Source organism: Crocuta crocuta, unplaced genomic scaffold, assembly GCF_008692635.1.
Source record: "Crocuta crocuta isolate KB4526 unplaced genomic scaffold, BGI_CrCroc_1.0 scaffold834, whole genome shotgun sequence".
NCBI lineage: Eukaryota > Metazoa > Chordata > Mammalia > Carnivora > Hyaenidae > Crocuta > Crocuta crocuta.
This window is the reverse complement of record NW_027527127.1, coordinates 117,050-136,749: the sequence shown is the minus strand read 5'-3', so window position 1 is coordinate 136,749 and position 19,700 is coordinate 117,050. Positions and strand designations below refer to the sequence as shown.

The 19,700-nt window shown below is 38.2% G+C and overlaps 1 protein-coding gene across 1 annotated transcript in view; it reads left to right on the top strand.

Annotated features, from left to right (window-relative positions):
* The window catches only part of LOC144221774 (dystrophin-like), a 150,420-nt gene that overhangs the window by 41,287 nt on the left and 89,433 nt on the right, over positions 1–19,700 (top strand). Inside the window, exons 4-5 of the mRNA XM_077752330.1 lie at positions 8,787–8,879; positions 16,685–16,857. Coding sequence (XP_077608456.1) covers positions 8,787–8,879; positions 16,685–16,857 — 266 coding nt within the window. The remainder of the gene's footprint in view (positions 1–8,786; positions 8,880–16,684; positions 16,858–19,700) is intronic.

Genomic DNA, 19,700 nt, shown 5'->3' with positions numbered 1-19,700 from the left:
GTTAGTTTTTCTATATGCTTTTTTTTTTCTTTTTTAGCTTGTGCCTCCTGACTCAGGGGATATTTTCTTAAGAGTTATTTAAGAGTTCACATTTAAATATTCTGAGAGCTGTAATAGAGTTCCATGATTTCAAAGCAAATGATGAAAATTTTCTGTCCTCTAAAATTAAGTTTGAATAAAGCATCTTCACAGACAATACTGCAACACTCTGACCCATTATCTAATGTTATTTTGTGAGTAAAGTCTTAGGCCTCTTTGTAGGAACTTATAAGGCCAATCTTCATGTGTAGATGAACTTGTAAATTGTGTCTGCAAAAATTCAATGCATGGTATTTAATTTTTGCCCACCTATTCATTTGGTATTTGATGGTGTCATTCTGCAAAACAGGAAAACATAATTTTGGGCATCCTTAGCAACCTCATTATTGAATTTCCTGCTATCTAGTGCTTGTCACAATAAACATGCGCATGCACACACACATACATACATACATACATACATACACTGGTTCCATATATTAACATATTTGTCACATAATTTTTTGTTAGACAGACATACAATTATCATTTAACACAAATTTTGACATATTTTAGATTTTGTTTTTCCTTTCCATAGTTCTTTAGAAATTGGATTGAGATGGGGCGCCTGGGTGGCTCAGTCGGTTAAGGGTTGGACTTCGGCTCAGGTCATGATCTCATGGTTCATAGGTTCGAGCCCCGCGTTGAGCTCTGTGCTGACAGCCTGCTCAGAGCCTGGAGCCTGTTTTGGATTCTGCATCTCCCTCTCTCTCTGACCTTCCCCTGCTCACGCTGTCTCTCTCTCTCTCAGAAATAAATGAAACATTAAAAAATTTAGAAATTGGATTGAGAATCCTTGAAAAATAGAACTCCAGAGCATATATTAGAAAAACATTTAAAAGAAGCCATTATGCATGTGATTATTTAAAAGTCACTATTAATGATTTTTATAAGAATAACATCATTCATAGCTACATGGTAGGAAATATGGCATTATAAAAAAAAAACACGCATATGAGATTTAGAGTCCAAATGGCTAGACTGTCGATATGAGGTATTGAATAGTAACCTATGACCATGAACAGTACCCTTCAGGCATGACAAAATACCCCTCCTCCTTCTAGCATCCTAGCGATTATTAATCATGGCTATTTCTTATAGTCCATGGTAATCTGAAAAAGAGTTGTACAGCAAGAGATAAAGCCTAACCAAAACAAATATTGCTTGTCTACATGGTGGTGTGTGATATTTATTAATTTAGAGAGAGCCTATTAAAGCACTTCATGAAGAAGTCTCCAATTTTAATTAAGGAATTATCTCTCATATCCAGACCTGGTTTTAAATCTGACCTTGTGAAAGCTTCATATACCTTTGACACTCTGTCCTTCTCTAGGTAAAAGGCATATAAACAAGTAACTATCTCATACTTATACTATGATTATGATGTGAGTAGAGTCAAAGCTGTATGCAGAGACAACCCTATAAGATTAACATTTTTTAGATAAAAATAAATAAAATGCGGGTGCCTCAGTGGTTCAGTCTATTAAGCGTCTGACTCTTGGTTTCAGCTCAGTTCACGATCTCATGGTTCTTGAGCCCCACATGGGGCTTGTCATTCACATGGGGCTCTGCGTTGACAGTGCAGAGCCTGCTTGGAATTCTCTCTCTCTCCCTCTTTCTTTGCCTCCACTCGTTCTCTCCGTCTGTCTGTCTCTCTCTCTCAAAAATAAATGAATAAACTTAAAAAGAAGCTAAAATGAGTCTGTTAAGAGATTATAAAAAAAAACAATAATGAAAAGTAAGTACAAAATAGAAAACTGAAAAATATAGGTTGAATTGTGTTCAAAATCCAGCTTTTTTAATAGATCAACAAATGAGGCAAATCTCTTCTAATTCCTACCAAAAGAAAATAAGAAGAGAATGAAAAATAGACAAGATTAGTAATGAAAAGGATGTGTAGCTGCAGATAAAGAAGAAACTGAGAGAATACTATAAGTAATTCTGTGAAATTAATTTTGAAAAATCCAGGACGTGCATGATTTCCTAGAGTAATGCAAATTACTAAAATTATGACATAAGAATAGCAGAATATTAAACTAGACTAATTACTTTAGAAAACATTGGTAAGTTATTAGAGATTTACTATGGAAATATATACCAGGATTCTTCACATATGAATTAAACCTAATCCTTAAAGAATAAGAAGTTTGTATATTTTAAGGTATTCCAAAGCATATAAGATAAAACCCTGCAGAATAACCTTAGCAGCAACAATCAATAAACACAAAATTAAATAATAAATGTATAAGACAATCTCACTTATGACTATGAATACAAAACTTAGATTGATGAAGTATTATAAAACTGTTGATATCTTACACTTGGTAAGCACTCAATAAATGTTAGGTATTGGTTGCAGAGAGCTCAAAAAATTAAGAAAGGAAAGAAAACTACCCTACAGAAAAATGAACAAACCATATCAAGAGACAGTTTACAGACAAAATTGTAATGATTGGTTATGCAAAAAGATATTCCAAATGCAGTAGGAATCATCGAAATAAATTAATAATGCAATATATTGTTACTTCTCAGGTGAAATGAAAAATGAGAAACATCTGTTGCTGGTAAAGGAAGAGCCTATTCATACATTGCTGGTTTAAATATTAAATGCTAAATCCTTTTTATAAAGAAAAACCTACCAAAATTAGAAATATGTGTACCTTTGATATAGAAAACACATTCCTTGGAATAGCTGCTGTAACAACAAAAGCATCAATTACCTGCAGATGTATATACAAGATATCCTTTGTAACATTATATAAAATGGCAAATCACAACAAAACAAATTACAACCATAGAAACAGAGTGAATGTCCACTAACAGGGGGCTGGATAAATACTCTAGGATATTTTCAAACTATGGAATATTATGCAGCCATTAAAATGAATGAATAAAAGGGATTATTGTTTAGTAAAAGCAATATTCAATAGAATCTGAATAATAAGCCATTTTTATAGACTATAAAACCGCATAGATTTGTGCAGTTATGATACTCACACATACAGTGATCATATGAATAGGGAGAAAATATGAAAGTTGTTTTAGGTCAGATTAGGAAAGAAGTCAGGGGAAGAAAGAGGGGCACCTAAAAGTGATAATGAAAACTTGCCTCAAGAAAAGTGGGAGAGATGCATGTATGAGATCACACTCATGCATTTGTGTAAAATATATCTAGGTCACTATATATATATATATATATATAAAGTGATACAATATTTTTTGAAAGAACAAAAGTAGAATATATATACATGCAAACACACATAGAAAACAGCACAAAGGTTAGCACATAGTTTGCCACTCAAAAATGTCTATGGTCGTGTTTCTACAACCCAAGTACAGGATGATAAAATACCCTCTAATGGCAACACGACTTGATGAAGTTTGGACTTTAGAAAGGATTGATGATTGGTACTAATTGCAGTGTGATAAGAGCAACCCCCTCAGGCACACAAAACAGAGAATATATGTGTGAAANNGGAATCACCAATTGTAACTGTCTACCAATGATCTCCACAAAAGTATGATTTAATACTCCGCTTTTATTACTTGTAAAGTTGGAATTAAAGATGCAGTATGTTGTTATGAAATGCACATACATTAGAGTTCAGAATTATGAAAAAGGTTGTTGTACCTGACAAAAATTTAAGCTTCCTTGTATTAGCTTCTGAGACATCTATAATTGATGTATGCAATTTTTTTTTTTTTGGCCTATAATGGTTAGCCAAGATCTCTACAACTTGTCTGCTATTAAGGTCTCTCTACTTCATTAACTCCCCTCTACCACTCAGTTCCTTGTGTGAAATGGGTTTTAAAGACTCTTCATAATCCTGTCCCAGATTGTTGAACAACCTCACCCCTTGCCACATTGTTCCTGAGCTCAATCCTTGTAATTGCCAATCTGATGTTACCCCTACCCCACCCCTGTATCTTTAGTCCTGTGGGGTCTTCTTGGCATGCCTTCGCCATCTGCCACTTTCTTTCTTCCAATCTTTATACTCCTTCTTCACAAATTCAATCAATAGTGAATATCTCCTTGTTCTTTTGCTTACCCTCCTGTAATATATATATTTTTTGTCCATGGAGCCTCTGTGAGACACAGCTACCTACTTGAGTTTTTCCATTGTTATAAATGTTATTGGAACACATCCATCCACATTCCTTTAGATACAGGTTGTCTATAGCTTCTGTGTGTGTGTGTGTGTACGTTAGAATAGCTTCTTTTTATTATTTAATTTTACTGTGGTAAAACAGACATAACATAAAATTTACCATATAAATTAATTAACTTTTTAACTATTTACTTTAGTGGCATGAACTACATTTCCAGTGATGCACACCTATCAACACTACTCATCTCCAAAATGTTTTCATCATCTCAAACTGAAACTCTTACCCATTAAACAATAACTTCCCATACCTCTCTACTCCAGCCCCTAATAATGTCTATTCTACTTGATTTCTGTATACATTTGGCTTTTCTAGGCACCAGTTAGAAGTGGAACCGTATAATGTTTGTCATTTTGTGTCAGGCTAATTTGACTTAGCATTATGTTTTCATATTTATTTATTTTTGAGAGAGCAAGAGAGAGAGAGAGAGAGAAAGAGAGATGCATTAGCTGGGAAGGGGCAGAGAGAGAGGGAGAGAGAATCCCAAGCAGGCTCTGTGCTGTGATTGCAGAGCCCAACACTGGGCTTGATCCCACAAACTGTGAGTTCATGACCTGAGCCAAAATCGAGTCAGATGCTCAACCAACTGACCCATCTAGGTGCCCTGACTTAGCATAATGTTTTCAGAGTTCATCTATGTTGTAGCATGTGTCAGAATTTCCTTCCTTTTTAAGGCTGAATAATATTTCATTGTATGTATATACTGTTTTGCTTGTCCATTCATGTGACAATGGGCATTTGGGTTGTTTCCACCTTTTGGGTATTGGTAACACTGCTGTGAACATTGGTATATAGATATCTGTTCAAGTCCTGGCTTTCACTTCTTTTGGGTATATCTCCAGAAGTGGAATTTCTAGACCCTACTTAATTTTAATGAGGTTTTATTATGTACCCTGCTTTTAGCCTCTAAGCTTTTTTGACATTAGGGGCTCTGTTCTACTCTTATTTATTCAGAGCTGAGCATAGTATCTGGACATAATAGAAATTGGATCTTAGGACAGATTTTATGAGGATAAAGAAACAGAGGAAGAGTCTCCCTGCTGATATAGTGAGAAGGCTTATGAAAGTAGATAGAGGCAAGTCTATTGCTTGCACTGAGTCTTCCCAGGATGTTCCCTATGGTAGGTCTCAACATAACTACTAGCAGTGATTCCCCCAGTATAAGTCCATCTCCTAAGAAATCACATCCTCTCCATTAAATTAACTGAATTTTCAACAATGTATGGTCTGATTATCACTTTCACTACAATTAAGCTCCAGAAAGCAGGAACATTTTCTCTTTCATGCTCTAAGTACATCAGTGTCTGACATATAGTCAAAATGTATTTGTTGAATGAATGTGTCAGTGATTCAACTGATGAATTTATAGTAGCTTTTCCATATGGAGGAGCTCCTTCCTTTACTACCACATAAGGAATCTCCAAATGAAATGTAGATCATAGTGCTTTCTTGTTCTTGAGTTATTAACCTCCCCTGGGATCTCTATGTTTTCCTTCCTTAATGAATTCTAGAAACTTGCTGTATTTTACTTTGTATAATTGAAACAAAAGTATTATGGCAAATTATTATCTGCATGTATCAGACAAATTTATGAGAATGCCCAAGAATTTGAAATATTCAAATGAATTACAGCATACTGAATTAGGGATAATTTGCATGAGATACTCCTGAATTTCAAAAGTGCAAAAAAAGCATCCCTGGCGGAAATAAGTAGATATGCAATATCTTATAATGGCAGTATCATTGTGACTTTCCTATACAGAAGAAAGTTAAGGTCTTTCATGTTAGCCAGCTTTGAGAGCTTCCATTTATCCACTCCTCAACTGAGCCTTACTGAAATGTCCATATACACACAACTTCAGACTAACTTCTCTGTAGAGTCCATATGGTATCAATTCTCACATCTAAAATCTATTGCANTCAGTAATATTTTCCACTATTAAATATGTTTGAAATTAAACTATGGACTTGTATCTTGAACTTCTATTCTTGTTCAGATGATTCTACATTCTTTTCTGTATCCTTTCTTTGTTTTCACCCAACACACTAAAGATATTTATATAATTGGAATACAAAAATAAATGTGAGTATTCGATTATCCATTGGACCTGCAAGTAATTTTATATGAGGCATAATTGGGAGTGATTTGACAATTTTACCAGAGGGCAGCCTTTTTGTTGTTTTCACCTGGATGTCCCAGATAGCTTCAAAATTTCAAGTTATAGATAATAAAATTTATAAAGTTAATATGAATGGAAAGAAATATGATTTACCATTGAGTGAGAGAATGGTGAACCCATCTTACTGAAGGAAGAAACAAATTGGAAAGACAGATTGCAGTGACACATAGACCACCAAGGGTTTAGAGCCAGAGAGGATGAAAGATTTAATTAAAATGACACTTGGCTATTTAGAGAAGATATCCATGTGAAGATACGTGACTGGGTAACTCTCTCAGGTTGCTGCTCTTGGGACAAGAGAAAATGGCAGGATCCTGGAGGCAACAAATAGAAATTCAACCAAAGGGGTCAGTGAACCAAAGATAGTAAATAGGGAGAGAAATCTGAGTTACTTCTTAAGCCTCACTCCTGCCCGGACGGTTTCACACCCACTTTATACATCTTAATCTCAAGTTGTTTAGTTGCTTTATCGTGATGTTTTATCCTTTTAAAGAATTCCCAGATGCCCATTTTTTTAAATGAACTTTTTTTTTTTTATTTTGAGATAATTGTAAATTCACATGTAGTTGTAAGCAGTAACACAGAGAGATCCTGTGTGCCTTTAGCCAAGCTTTTCCCCAGTGGTAAAATACCGTAAAACTAGAGGATGGTATGACTACATACATCAGCATTGATACAAGCCACCGATTGTATTTGTATTTCTGGAGTTTTACTTTCACTCAGGTATGCACGCACATGCGATTTTAGTTCTGTATATTATCACATGTGTACATTTCTGTATCCACCATTAGAATCAAGTTGCTGAACAGATCCATCACTGCAAGGATCCCTCATGCTGCCTTTTAGTAACCACATCCAACTACCCCACTCCACCCCTCTACTCTGATCTCTAACCTCTGGCAATTGCTACCCTCTTCTCCATTTCTATAACTTTGTCTATTCAAAACTGTTATATTTAACCATACTATATGTAACCCTTTGAGACTGGCTCTGTTTCTTCACTCAGGGTAATACCCATGAGATTCAGTCAAGTTTCTGCTGTATCCACAGTTTGTTCTTTTTCATCGCAGAGTGGGTTTTCATGGTATGGATCTACCAAAGCTATGTAACCAATCACCCTTGAAGGGCATCTGGGGTCTTCTCCCAGATGGCTGTTTTTGACTGTTATAAATAAAGTTAGTATGAACGCTTGTACATAGGGTTTTGTATAAATATAAATTTTCATTGCTTTGGGATAAATGCCCTACAGTCCAATTGCTGGATTGCATGCTTAAGCACATGTTGAGTTGTACAAGAAAGTGCCAAAATGTTTTCCAGAGTGCCTGTACTACATTTTCCCCAGCAATGCATGAGTGATCAGCATGTCCATATCCTCATCAGCATTTGGTATTGTCACTATTTTAAAATTTTAGCCATTATGATAAGTGTGTAGTGCTAGCTCATTGTGGTTATATTTTGCATTTCCCTAGTGGCTAGTAATGTTGAACATCTTTTTATGCACCCATTTGCCTGATACTTACATTTAACCTGATGCCACCTAAAAATATTAGGAGCATAAAGGACAGGAAATAGGATTTGCCTTAAGAAAAATAAAACCTGGGGCACCTGGGTGGCTCATTCGGTCAAGTGTCTGACTTGATTGCTGCTCAGATCATGATCTCACTTGAGATCTGAGTCCTCCATCGGGCTCTCTGCTGGCACTGAGCATGGAGCCTGCTTAAGATTCTCTTCCTCTCCCTTTGCCCCTCTCTTGCTCGTGCTTTCTCTTCTTTCTTTCTCTGTCTCTCAGTAGACAAAGAAACAAACAAATGAATAATAAAATTAAAACTTTGCCAGATTTTGATTCCCAGTCAGGACTGAGAAAATTGAGCACGCCATAGCTCTATTATTTGAGTTATAATACCTGTTTCGAAAGCAATGGCATTTTAGTCAAATGTAGTCACCTCTAATTATAATAGCCCTCCTCTAAGCAAAATTGAAGTAGTGATGGAGTTTCTATTTATTAAGTTTCAATTTTCTATTAGGACGCACATCTTAATTTTAGTAATCCTTTATGAGTGATCATTGTTACACATTTTATTTGGAGATATTCTGATTGGCCTCTTTAATCTGCAGTGATCTATTTATATATTAAAAGTACATTCATTTCCTATCTCTTTATAAATGTGTTCAGGGGTACTTGTTTGTTTCAGAAAGTCCATTTACAAATGCATTTTGTTTCATTTTTGGATTTTTTTTTAAAAGCTGTAATACTGTTTAGGTTCTGAAAATAGCTAAATGCAATTACCTTCCTGTTTTGTTTTCTTTCCAAATAGACACTTTGTCTTTTTCCTTCAAATGCTTTCCCTTTATCTTTAACAGGTTGATTTAGTGAATATTGGAAGCACCGACATAGTAGATGGAAATCACAAACTGACTCTTGGGTTGATTTGGAATATAATCCTCCACTGGCAGGTAAGACTCCTGATGAATGTTTTCTTTTTGGGTAAAACGTTGCAGATCTTACTTTCATGTTTGCCCTTGACCTGCAAAACAAACATGTATGCCTCTAACAATACAAAGCCCATCTCCATAGCATTGCCTTTTAAATTGGCACAACTAATGTCATTTGAGGTGTGAAGGATCAGCAGATTATAAAACAGGTTCTAGAACATTCGCAGCAATATTTTCCTAAATTTTATTTCAATGTGTAGAGATGAGACAAAAAAGACAAGTCTCATCAATAGGCGAATAAAAATATTTTCCACTAATATGTGTCTTCTATAATTCACCTGTAAGCAAATCTACATAGTTCTGTAAAAAGTATTAATTTCTACCAAATGAATGAGACTCTGTGAATCTTTTATATTCCCAGTATAAATTAATTCCAGTAAAAGTTCAGTGGGATACAATTATCTGTATTTATGTTATACATAAAAATTGAGTGTATAATCTAATTTTGAAATTGATATTTTTTCTGAATACCTCAGCATAGGGTTTTCTGATGTCTATATTTATTAGACCTCTGCAAAAGAGATCAAAGGTCATTTTGTTTGCTGAAGAGTATACATTTTTTTTCAGTCAGAGCAACGATGAACTTAAATTTCAGCCTCCCAGTTTACCATCGTATAGTGAAATTGGGTATAATTCCATCCTTTTGTGGGCCATAATTCCCTCACTGTTAAAATAGAAAAAAAATAACCATCAACATGTATATTTCTTACCAGGATTAAATGAGAGAATATCTGTAAAGCTCCCATTAGAGTATACCATTTTCACTACAGGTGTATCATATGAATAATTNGTGTGAACAGGGGAGGGGCAGAGAGAGAGGGAGACACAGAATCTGAAACAAGTACCAGGCTCTGAGCTGTCAGCACAGAGCCCAATGTGGGGCTCCAACTCACAAACTGTGAGATCACGACCTCAGCTGAAGGTGGACACTTAACTGATGGAGCCACCCAGGTGCCCCTAGATGTCTGTTCTTTTAACTAGCAGTGATTAATTTTTCAGAAAACAACTTTTTTGATATNACAGTTGTATAACCATGAAAACAATCTAATTTTAGCCCACTTCCACCAACCTAAAAACAAATCTTATGTCTATTAATAGTCATTCCCCACTCCAACCCCCAACCCTGGGCAACCATTTATCTACTTTCTGTTCCTATATGTCTGCCTTTTTGGAAATTTCATACTGGTGGAATTATACAATAAGTGTTCTTTTATATTTGGTTTCTTTCACTGAACATAATCTTTGAGGTTCACCTTTATTATTGTAGCACATATCTCCATTTCATTTAGTAGGGTTGTCTTAACTTCAATTGTACTTTGGTCCTGCTTAGAGTCAGGATATAGACCAGTGGTGTACCTATCCAAGTCAGCAAATGAATTGACCCCCATATTGACCCAGTTGACCTCCATATCTTTCTATTCTAAACACTCTGAACAGGCTCAATCTTATTTCACAGCAATATGGGAAGAGATTGAGAACAGCATAGTGGATGACAACAGAAAACAGACCATAAGAACCTTAGATGAACCCAAGATTCCCAATTCTGGGCCTTTTCCATATAGTGATGGTGTCACATAGAACCAGCAAGGCAACACAGGGCCCCTCACCAAACTGGTTTACTTCTGTTGCTCAGTACTCCTCAAACTTATCTTGAGGAAAGTAGTTTTTTCCCTCTTTTCCATCGTATGCATATTACAGTAAAACTGAAGCATTATAAAAATGTAATAAAAAAGACACACAAAACCCAAGCCATTTTATCATTAAACTCAAAAGACATATGTAGGACCTTGTAAAATTGGTACAGAAATTTCTAATGAACCATCAATTGTATAGACACAATGGGTTCTATCAGTTGGTACACTGGTACAAATGGTTCATGGAGGGGCCCCAGCTTGCAGAAGACACTTTAAGCTCTGCAGGAGCATATGTTGGACATGACAAATCCAGCAGAAGAGGTTAGGCATGCATGGAGACCTAAAGGGCTATTTTAATTGTATTTTTCACCCAAACTGTCTCTCATATGATCTCACTTTATCTTAAAACCCTTTCCAACTCCTGAACTCACTGCAAGATAGAGTTTCACAACTACCCTGATAGCTTTTTCAATTGCTTGTGAGCTTGCTCATTTTTTTAATATTATTATTAGCATGTGGAGGGTCTTTCACACCCTCAATTACCAAAAGGAGTGCTTTTGCAGTCTTTCTTTGTCTGAGACCGCTTACAGTCTGTTGTCTTACATTTGTGTCCTTGAATCACTGTATCTTTGTGATTGCAAGGATGTAGACTCTTTCCAGCCTCTGCCTCCTTATCTCTTTTCCATCACCCTGCTTGGTTCTCTTAAAACTTCTAAACTCACTTTCAAAAAATTTCTCCTGCTCAGTACTCGTCATCAAAACCCGATGAATCCCCAAAGGCATTTTCACAGAGTACATACTTGCCTTCCTGTTAAGTAGTCAAAGAAGCCCTTGAATCTCAGCAGAGATCAAAGGACAGTTGGGCTAACTTAATGTACTTTCCTGATCTATCAGATTGAGGATGGCATTAAGAGCTGGAAACATGTGAATCTTTTGTTCCAGTGCCACATACTATGTTATTAATAGTGCCATGGAGGTCTTCTCTTTGAACTTATAAAAGTTCACGAATGCATATGGTATGTCTCCTGTCACTGTTTTTCCAGTTTCCAACTGGAAACTGTTAGCCTGAACAATATTGCCTATATTGAGGAATAAGCAGCCTTGAACAAAATTGTGAAGTTGATATATGCCATATGCTTGGCATCTTTCTCTTTCTTCTTATTTTTTTAATTTTAAAATGTTTTTGTTTATTTTTGAGAGAGAGAGAAAGAGAGAGAGAGAGACAGACAGACAGACAGGAGGAGGGGCAGAGAGAGGGAGACACAGAATCTGAAGCAGGCTCCAGGATCCAAGCTGTCACCACAGAGCCCCACGTGTGGCTTGATGCCATGGACTGGGCCATGAGATCATGACCTGAGCTGAAGCTGGATGCTTAACCAACTGAGCCACCCAGGCTCCCCTTCCTTCTTTTTTAAGTGCAAACCTTCCTTTTTAGGGTGGTCAGCTGGGTTCTGATAACCAGCTGGAGATACAAACATATCCTGCTAACAGTAGTGTGCTATCAGAGGTCACATCCCCACCTTTGCTGGTGAAGTCAATGGAAAAAGTCAAATCCAGGACAACTTTACCCTGCAAAGTTTATTTATTTATTATTTGCACATCATACAGGTGAAAGACGGCTTTGACACTGTGGAAAGCCTTGCTGTAAACTCCTGCCTCCCTAAGGAGCAACACAGTCCTTGCTCTTGTCTTCTTCACACACACCACCCTTCCCTTGTCAAGGACTATCCCTTTCCCTCTTTACTCCTGCCCCCCTACTATATCTCCTTTTGGTCACAGGATGGATTCTGGCAATCTAGGCATTGAATTTAGCAGGCAAGACGTTACTTCAGGCATGCTTTTGGGACCAGCACCTGAGGATGGGCGAGGGTAACTGGAGTGAGAAGAGCTAGAGGTATGATACACACCTAGCCACAGTTGTATTGAACCTCATGTGGAAATGGGAGTTAGAATAATTCTTGAGTGTTGTTCTGTATGGGTCTGACATGGCTAAGTCTTTAACCCATTCAGCAGTTTCTAGATGTGGGCTGTCCTAGGAAGGCCTTGACCTTAGGTAACAGGACTCTCTACTTCAGGTAGTCCCTGAAAGGACTCACAGATGCAGCAGCAAGCCTGTCCTTGAAAGATAATTTTGGTGGTGGACCTCCATGTCCATCATATCATCTTTACCCAGTTAACTCCTAGTCACTTTTCAAAATCACAGCTCAATGACATTTCAAATTTTTCCTTTTAAAAATAGGTATATAGCTGTATGCACGCACGCACGCACACACACACACACATTTGTTTAAACTGATTTTCTCTCTTAGGGACTGTTAAGTCCTAAGGGTGGGAAATTTTTCTGCTTTAAGACTCAACTTAGGACCAGCTCAGTGTCCGACTGAAGGTTGGTCCTTAATAAAGATTTCTGGGTAACTGTCCTTTATGTAGGAAAAGAACTGATTATCCTACGTTGACCTTTATTATTATTTTTTCCTAGCAACATTTGCACCCAAATAGAAGCAATATCAGTGAGGCTGAGACTGATAAGCTGAATTAATGACATAATGATGGTAAAGGAGTTTTGGATTGAATACTGTGTTGCCCTTTAACATTTTGTGCGCAGAGGGCAGTCTGCCCAAGCATTTCACAAATGAATCCCATTCATCATGGGAGGGTTGCGTGATCAGTGCAAATCACCACCACTGAGCTAGTATGTGCTGAGTCCGGTGCTGGTTCGGCACAGGACACAGAGTACATGTCTTGTAATCACTGTACATGGAGGTTGTGTCCTTTATAACTTTAGAATGTGATGAGAAAAATGATATCTCTTATATAACTATTTGACCTATTTATTCACTGAGTAACTGACTAAATAAACAGGTCAGGAAGGAATTAAGAAACCTGGATAATCTACCTCTAAATAATAGATTTCGCTATCAAGGGATGGTGATAAATATATGCAAAGATCTCACATCTTCAAATCATTACCACATTTACAGAGCATCATCTCAAATCCTTTTCAAGTATTTTAAAGTTAGGTGGAGCAGTCTATCCTAAAATTTGCATTGATTCTTTCATAAAAAGATGACTAACATTGGAGATGTTAAAATATGTATTTTCCCCTGAGGCCTTGGTTAACTTCTACATGGACAAAGAAGCAAAATAAAATGTCATCTTTAGAATACACAATAAATATTCATCATCTGATCACATGTTAGTAGTGTATGGACCTTATGCTTTCCAAAAGGAAAGCCCTTGGGGATAAAAACGAATCACATTTACTTAGATACTTCCTTCAGGTATATATGGGGCCTGACTTCTGTTTAAAAAGTAGCCTTGTAATTATGCCTTTAGTAGACCGTGTAGACAGTTTGTTCTGTAATGTGGTGTCACTGCATTCCTGAAACCTAGAGAAATGTTTAGAGTGGATTTCTGCATCAGACAGGTTAGAAGAAAGAAACATCGAAATAGAGCAACCCGCTGAATGGCATTTGCACAAAGCCTAGGCGAGAATCCAATATACAGAAACTAATAAAAATAAAACCAAGAAGCTGGCCCTTTTCTCCTTCTCCGTGGTCTGGGTTTCCACTTCCCTTCCGGCTTCCGGGAGAGAGAGAGAAAGGTGGAGCTTTGGCTCTTCCAGCCAGCCAGCCACCTTCTGGTCCGCAGACCTGAGCCTAAAACGGGCCCAGAGCCTGGTGACCCTCTGGGCTCCGCCCTCCTGCGTGCCTGCAGCTTCTCCTCGCTCAAAGGCTTCCTCCTGCGAGCGGGGTTGGGCCAGTCCCCTGTCACCTTTGCTGTGTGGCGTCCGCAGCAGTGCCTTCCTGCTCGACTCCTGCAGGCCCACTACTTCTGCTTCGCCGATGCCCCGCTGCTGAGCGACAGTGGTAGGGCTTGCGCTGGCTCACGGGGGACTTCGCAGTGTCACGGCGGTCCTCGTCTACCTCGCCGTCTCCATTGCGGCTGTCGCCAGTCCTCAGACGTGGCCCTCAGATGGGGTTTCAGTGCAGCCGCGGTCCCTGGCTTCTTTGCCACCGTCATGCTCGCGAGCACTTGTACGTGACGTTTAATGAGGAGGCCAAATCCCTCACGCCAGGAGACTCCGAAGGCGACAGGCAACAAGGCAGAAGAAGAAAGGGCCGACACCGACTCCGACCGCAGGCCTGCCAGTGCCAGGCAACCCGAGCCACACGGGTCTTTACTCCTGCCCCCTGTGACTGGACTGTGGCGAGGGGACAGCGTGNAGAAGCCCGAGGGGACAGAGCAGACAAAGCCTTGTTACCCCCGTCACAGGAAGCATTTCTTGAGGTAGGGGGAGGAGAAGGGGGGTTTGAGGACAAGTTGCTTTACTTGTTTTTGTCTGCATTTGGTGCCCCTTGCTTGTGCCAGGCGCTTTGTCAAGAATGATCCTTCCAAGATTCCTTTGTTCAAGGAGTACCGGGGTCCCTCTTCGTTCTGGAGGCAGGGAGAGAAGTGATTTCTGCCCTGTCATCTAGGAGAGACTAGGTCTCCCTGACCGTAACCGACACCTCACATTTTTGGAGGTGACACGATTCTTCTAAGACGGTTTGAAAGAAAAGCTCATAGCGGAGCTTACCAGGTCCAAAATATCAAGAGTACAATGAAATAACAGTGACAGTATCTTGGGTGGCTGGCCCGGCAGCCCAAGCAAACAGTCTTTTCCCGGGGCCACCAGCGCTGTGCTTCTAGACAGCAGGCCGGGCCTCTCACCACCTGTGGAGAGGTAGGATGTGTCTTCTGTGTTCCTCTCAGGACCTCTGCAGTGACTGTACCGTCAGTGAGATTTTGTGACATATTTTTCTTAATACAAAAGCAGCTTCCTCACTGGCGTCTCCCGGGACCCAAGAGGCCTCATAAACGAGCCAAAGTTCTGGACCCATGTTTGGGGCATTTGTAACTTTTGTTCTTCTCTTGCATGTGAATCTGTTTCCTGAAAAACGGCTCTCACAGCGTAAACCAGACTGACTACAAAACCCGGGGCAATACAGCCACAGGTTTTAGGGATAAATACTTTTACTCTTGTTGATTTTTTTGTTATTTATTTTAAAAAGGCAAACTCATGTTTTTGGTTCTGTTTTTCACTTTGGTCAGTAAACATAATTTGCATTATTTTAAGTTACAAACCTAGGGATTTTATTTTAGTATAGTTGTCCTTTGATTCTTAAAACAGCCTTGTATGTATAAGAGGCCTCAAAAGGTTAAATGGTCTAATTAACACAATTTGTTAATAGCAAAGGCAGGGTTTGAACCTACATTTAAAGAAAGTGAGTTCATTCTCTTAGCCACTGTGCCATTCTTTCTTTCTTAAAGCCCCTAGTATGGGTGCCAGAAGTGGCTCAGTCTGTTAAGTGTCAGACTTCAGCTCAGGTCATGACCTCGAGGTTCGTGAGTTTTTTATTTTTAAATGTTTATTTATTTTTGAGAGAGAGAGGGGGAGAGAGAGAGAGAGAGAGAGAGAGAGTGAGTGTGAGCAGGGGAGGGGCAGAGAGAGAGGGAGACACAGAATCCGAAGCAGGCTCCAGGCTCTGAGCTGTCAGCACAGAGCCCGACACGGGGCTTGAACCCATGAGCTGTGAGATCATGACCTGAGCTGACATAGGACGTTTAACTGACTGAGCCACCCAGGCGCCCCTTGCAATACATGAGTTTGAGCCACACGTCAGGTTCTCTCCTGTCAGTACAGAGCCCACTTCAGAGCCTCTGTCCCTATCTCTTCCCCTCCCTTGCTTGCACTGTCTTTCAAAATAAATAAATAAACTTAAAAAAAAGTCATATTAAGGCTTTGTTCAATAACAAATCTGATGTTTTTGTACACTCTTCTCTAGTATACCCATTGAAAGTTAGAAGATGAGTAATCGTAAAAGCAGAAAATTAATAGTTCAACGCGGCAGAGTCTGGGAATGATATTAAATGCTTGCAAGAAATGGTGTATCATGACGCCAACCAATCAGAATAGATTCCTAACTAATTAGAATGGACTCCCTCCTTGTAGAATCTACTTTTTCTTATTACTAATTGACCCTAAAATTCCTATTACTTATTTTTGAAGATTAGGACATTGAAATTTAAGTTTGTGTGGTTCTTGTTCAGGGAATGCATTTTCTTATGAAACTTTCTTTCCACACGTAGGTCAAAAATGTAATGAAAAATATCATGGCTGGATTGCAACAAACCAACAGTGAAAAGATTCTCCTGAGCTGGGTCCGACAATCAACTCGTAATTATCCACAGGTTAATGTCATTAACTTTACCACCAGCTGGTCTGATGGTCTGGCTTTAAATGCTCTCATCCACAGTCATAGGTAAGGAGACTACTGAGATATTAACTAATTTTTGTAAGTATTGATTTAGAGACTGGTATCTTTTTCTCCAGTGTGGTTCCAGCTCATTTCCTACTATTGAACATGTTTATATGTTACTGTATTTAACCATATTGATATGACTATCCATTGGAAAGCCCTAAATAAGAATAGCCTGTTTTTTTTTAAATGTGATATGGCATTTAATTGTTGAAATATTAAAATATATGAGCTTGAATATGGTTATGGGAGGGGGCCAACATGTTTGAAATCGGGGCTCTGCCAGAAAATCAAGGTTATATTCTAACTTTGCTAAGAACGGAGTTGGTCTGTCTTCGCAAATAATTGTTAGTATGGGCCGAAACTACAGAGCTAAAATGGTTCCAAATCTCACGCGAATGGCTATAATAAAATTTATTACTGTCATCAGATTAATAATGTGAAAAAGAAACATTTGTCTCATCAGATACACGTTTAGATAGCAAATACATGAGGCTCTATGTATTGGTGTGTGTCTGTGTGTGTGTGTGTATGTGTTTAATTTCGAGGTTAAAACAGGCTCTGAGCATCTTAGCAACCAAGGCAAAGAGCAGACCACAATTAATTCTATGACTCACTGCTCAGAATATCAAGCGAAACAATTGCTCTGGAACAGCAGAGCAATTGCTGTAAAGCATGAGATAGAGTTCTCTCGGTCTTCATAAAAAGAACTCATTGTGTTACAATGAACCAAATACCCTTAAGTGTATTCCATACACTATTACATTTTCTAAGGTAAAGAACTAGCTTGCTTTTTCTTGTGTAAAGAAGCTTAGTAAATGAATTAGTAACAGTTCAAGAAAAAGCCAAACAACGTGGTAAATACATACATATAATGCATTCATATACATGTAATATATAAATATATATATCATACGTATAACACATTTACTGCAAAGGATATTTACTTTGCTTTTCCTATTACCCATTTCTTTTATCCAGCCCAATGCCTAGGGTCAAATACATTGTCTCATTAACTGTGTTTGAAATGCCACTGGACTGCATCTGCCCTGATTTTCAATGCAGCTTATCTTTTCTCACTTTGATCTCTCTTTTCTTGACGAGTCTCCCATTTCCCTATGCCGGTCTTGTTTCTAGAAAAGTCCAGAATATAAATTTTCTTCATGGTAGAGCTCAATCCAAGAACAAATGCTCTCTCATTAAGCATCTTTGTCAGATGTCGCGCTCCAGCTGGATTTAATTAACCCCATCCAGACTGAGTTTCCAGGTGAATGACTCAGCAACCTGATTTTCAAAAGGAGGCAAGATCACACTCATTTGGCATGTTAAGCAGTGTTAACACGTTGTTTTTCCTAAGCATGACACGAAGAAAAATATTGCACAGTTTCAGTACAGCTAGATGAGAAGGGATAGAGGCATCCATTCTGCATCATAAGTCAGTGCTGATTTATGCGGCCACATGCTTCACAGTAAGGGCCTGAACATACTGATCTTGCTGTTCATGTACACGTTTGCAGATGAACAGAAATCTCGAGGATCAGGTTATGGGGTCCTTGTTGGCTCTTTAGCATTTTCTTTTCAAGTGGAAGACTTCAGTCCCCCCAGCATGTCCACACACTACATTCGTTAATCTTATATTTCGTGATTTTTGAATATATTTGTAATACAATAAACATTTCCACATTGCCCTGCAGCATCTGTCCCTGACCCACTCTTTTTTTTTCTCAAAATCTCATTTATATATTCTCTCTTGTCATATTGAATGAATCATCAGTAACTACCTTTTCATACATAACACAGTTACTTTTCAAGAGGTTTCTCACAGTTGATAATGCTCTTTCATGAATCATCTCTGTCTTCTTTTTGTCTTTGACAGATGTTCATATTATTTATCTAAAGAAAAAGTGGTTGAAATTTCTGTTCCAAGGTGATTGTCATTGGTACACTTAGGAATGTCATCAGGTGTCCTGATTTCCATAATTGAGTGACTAAGCTATATACAACAAAGGCAGGCACTTAATAGAGAGCACAGGGACTGACAAAGCACCTTGCAGAAGGTTAGGATATTGCTTGACTTAGATCTATTTAAGGCGAAATTTTATCTTAATATGTAGGAAATTAGAAGTATTATATTAAATCACAGAGTCCACTACAGTGCAGTTCAGTGGAAGCCACATTGTACTTTTGTGGGAAGACTAAATGGTAACTGATTTGAAATAGCTCAAAATATACAGATAGGTTGGAATAAATATGATGTTACAACTAAATTTTCTTCCTAATCCACCATTTTAATTTATTAACGAAGAAGTAACATAGGATGTAGTTTAAACAAAAATCAGACATAGTGGGGGCAAAGGACAGCAAAACAACAAAATGTGTCTTTATGACCCCAGCCCCACCCAGTCAGCCTCCACTTCCTAGAAGTGGTTACTGTCAGTAACTTCTTTGATGGTTTTCCTAATCATGTATTTTATTTCCTGATTAATTAATGTCTGAAAGGAGATGGATTTGCTTCTTAGTACGAAGCCCACAAATATTATCTCTTATCACTATTTCCTAATTTGATTGCTATAATATAATCATTTCGTTCTTAAAATTGTTGCTTGCTTGTGTTACTTTAAGTGGTAATGATATACCATGTTTCATCAAGTTTACACTGTTTTTCAAATTTTGTTCTTATGTGATCTCTACACCCAGTGTGGGGCTCAAACTCACAATCCCCAGGTCAAGAGTTACAGGTTCCTCTGACCCTCGTTTCATCAAGTTTAGACAAGATTTGTTGAGAACCTGGTATACAAGATGACCATATTATCACACTTCTACTTGCTCCTCTTCTCTCCGCCTTC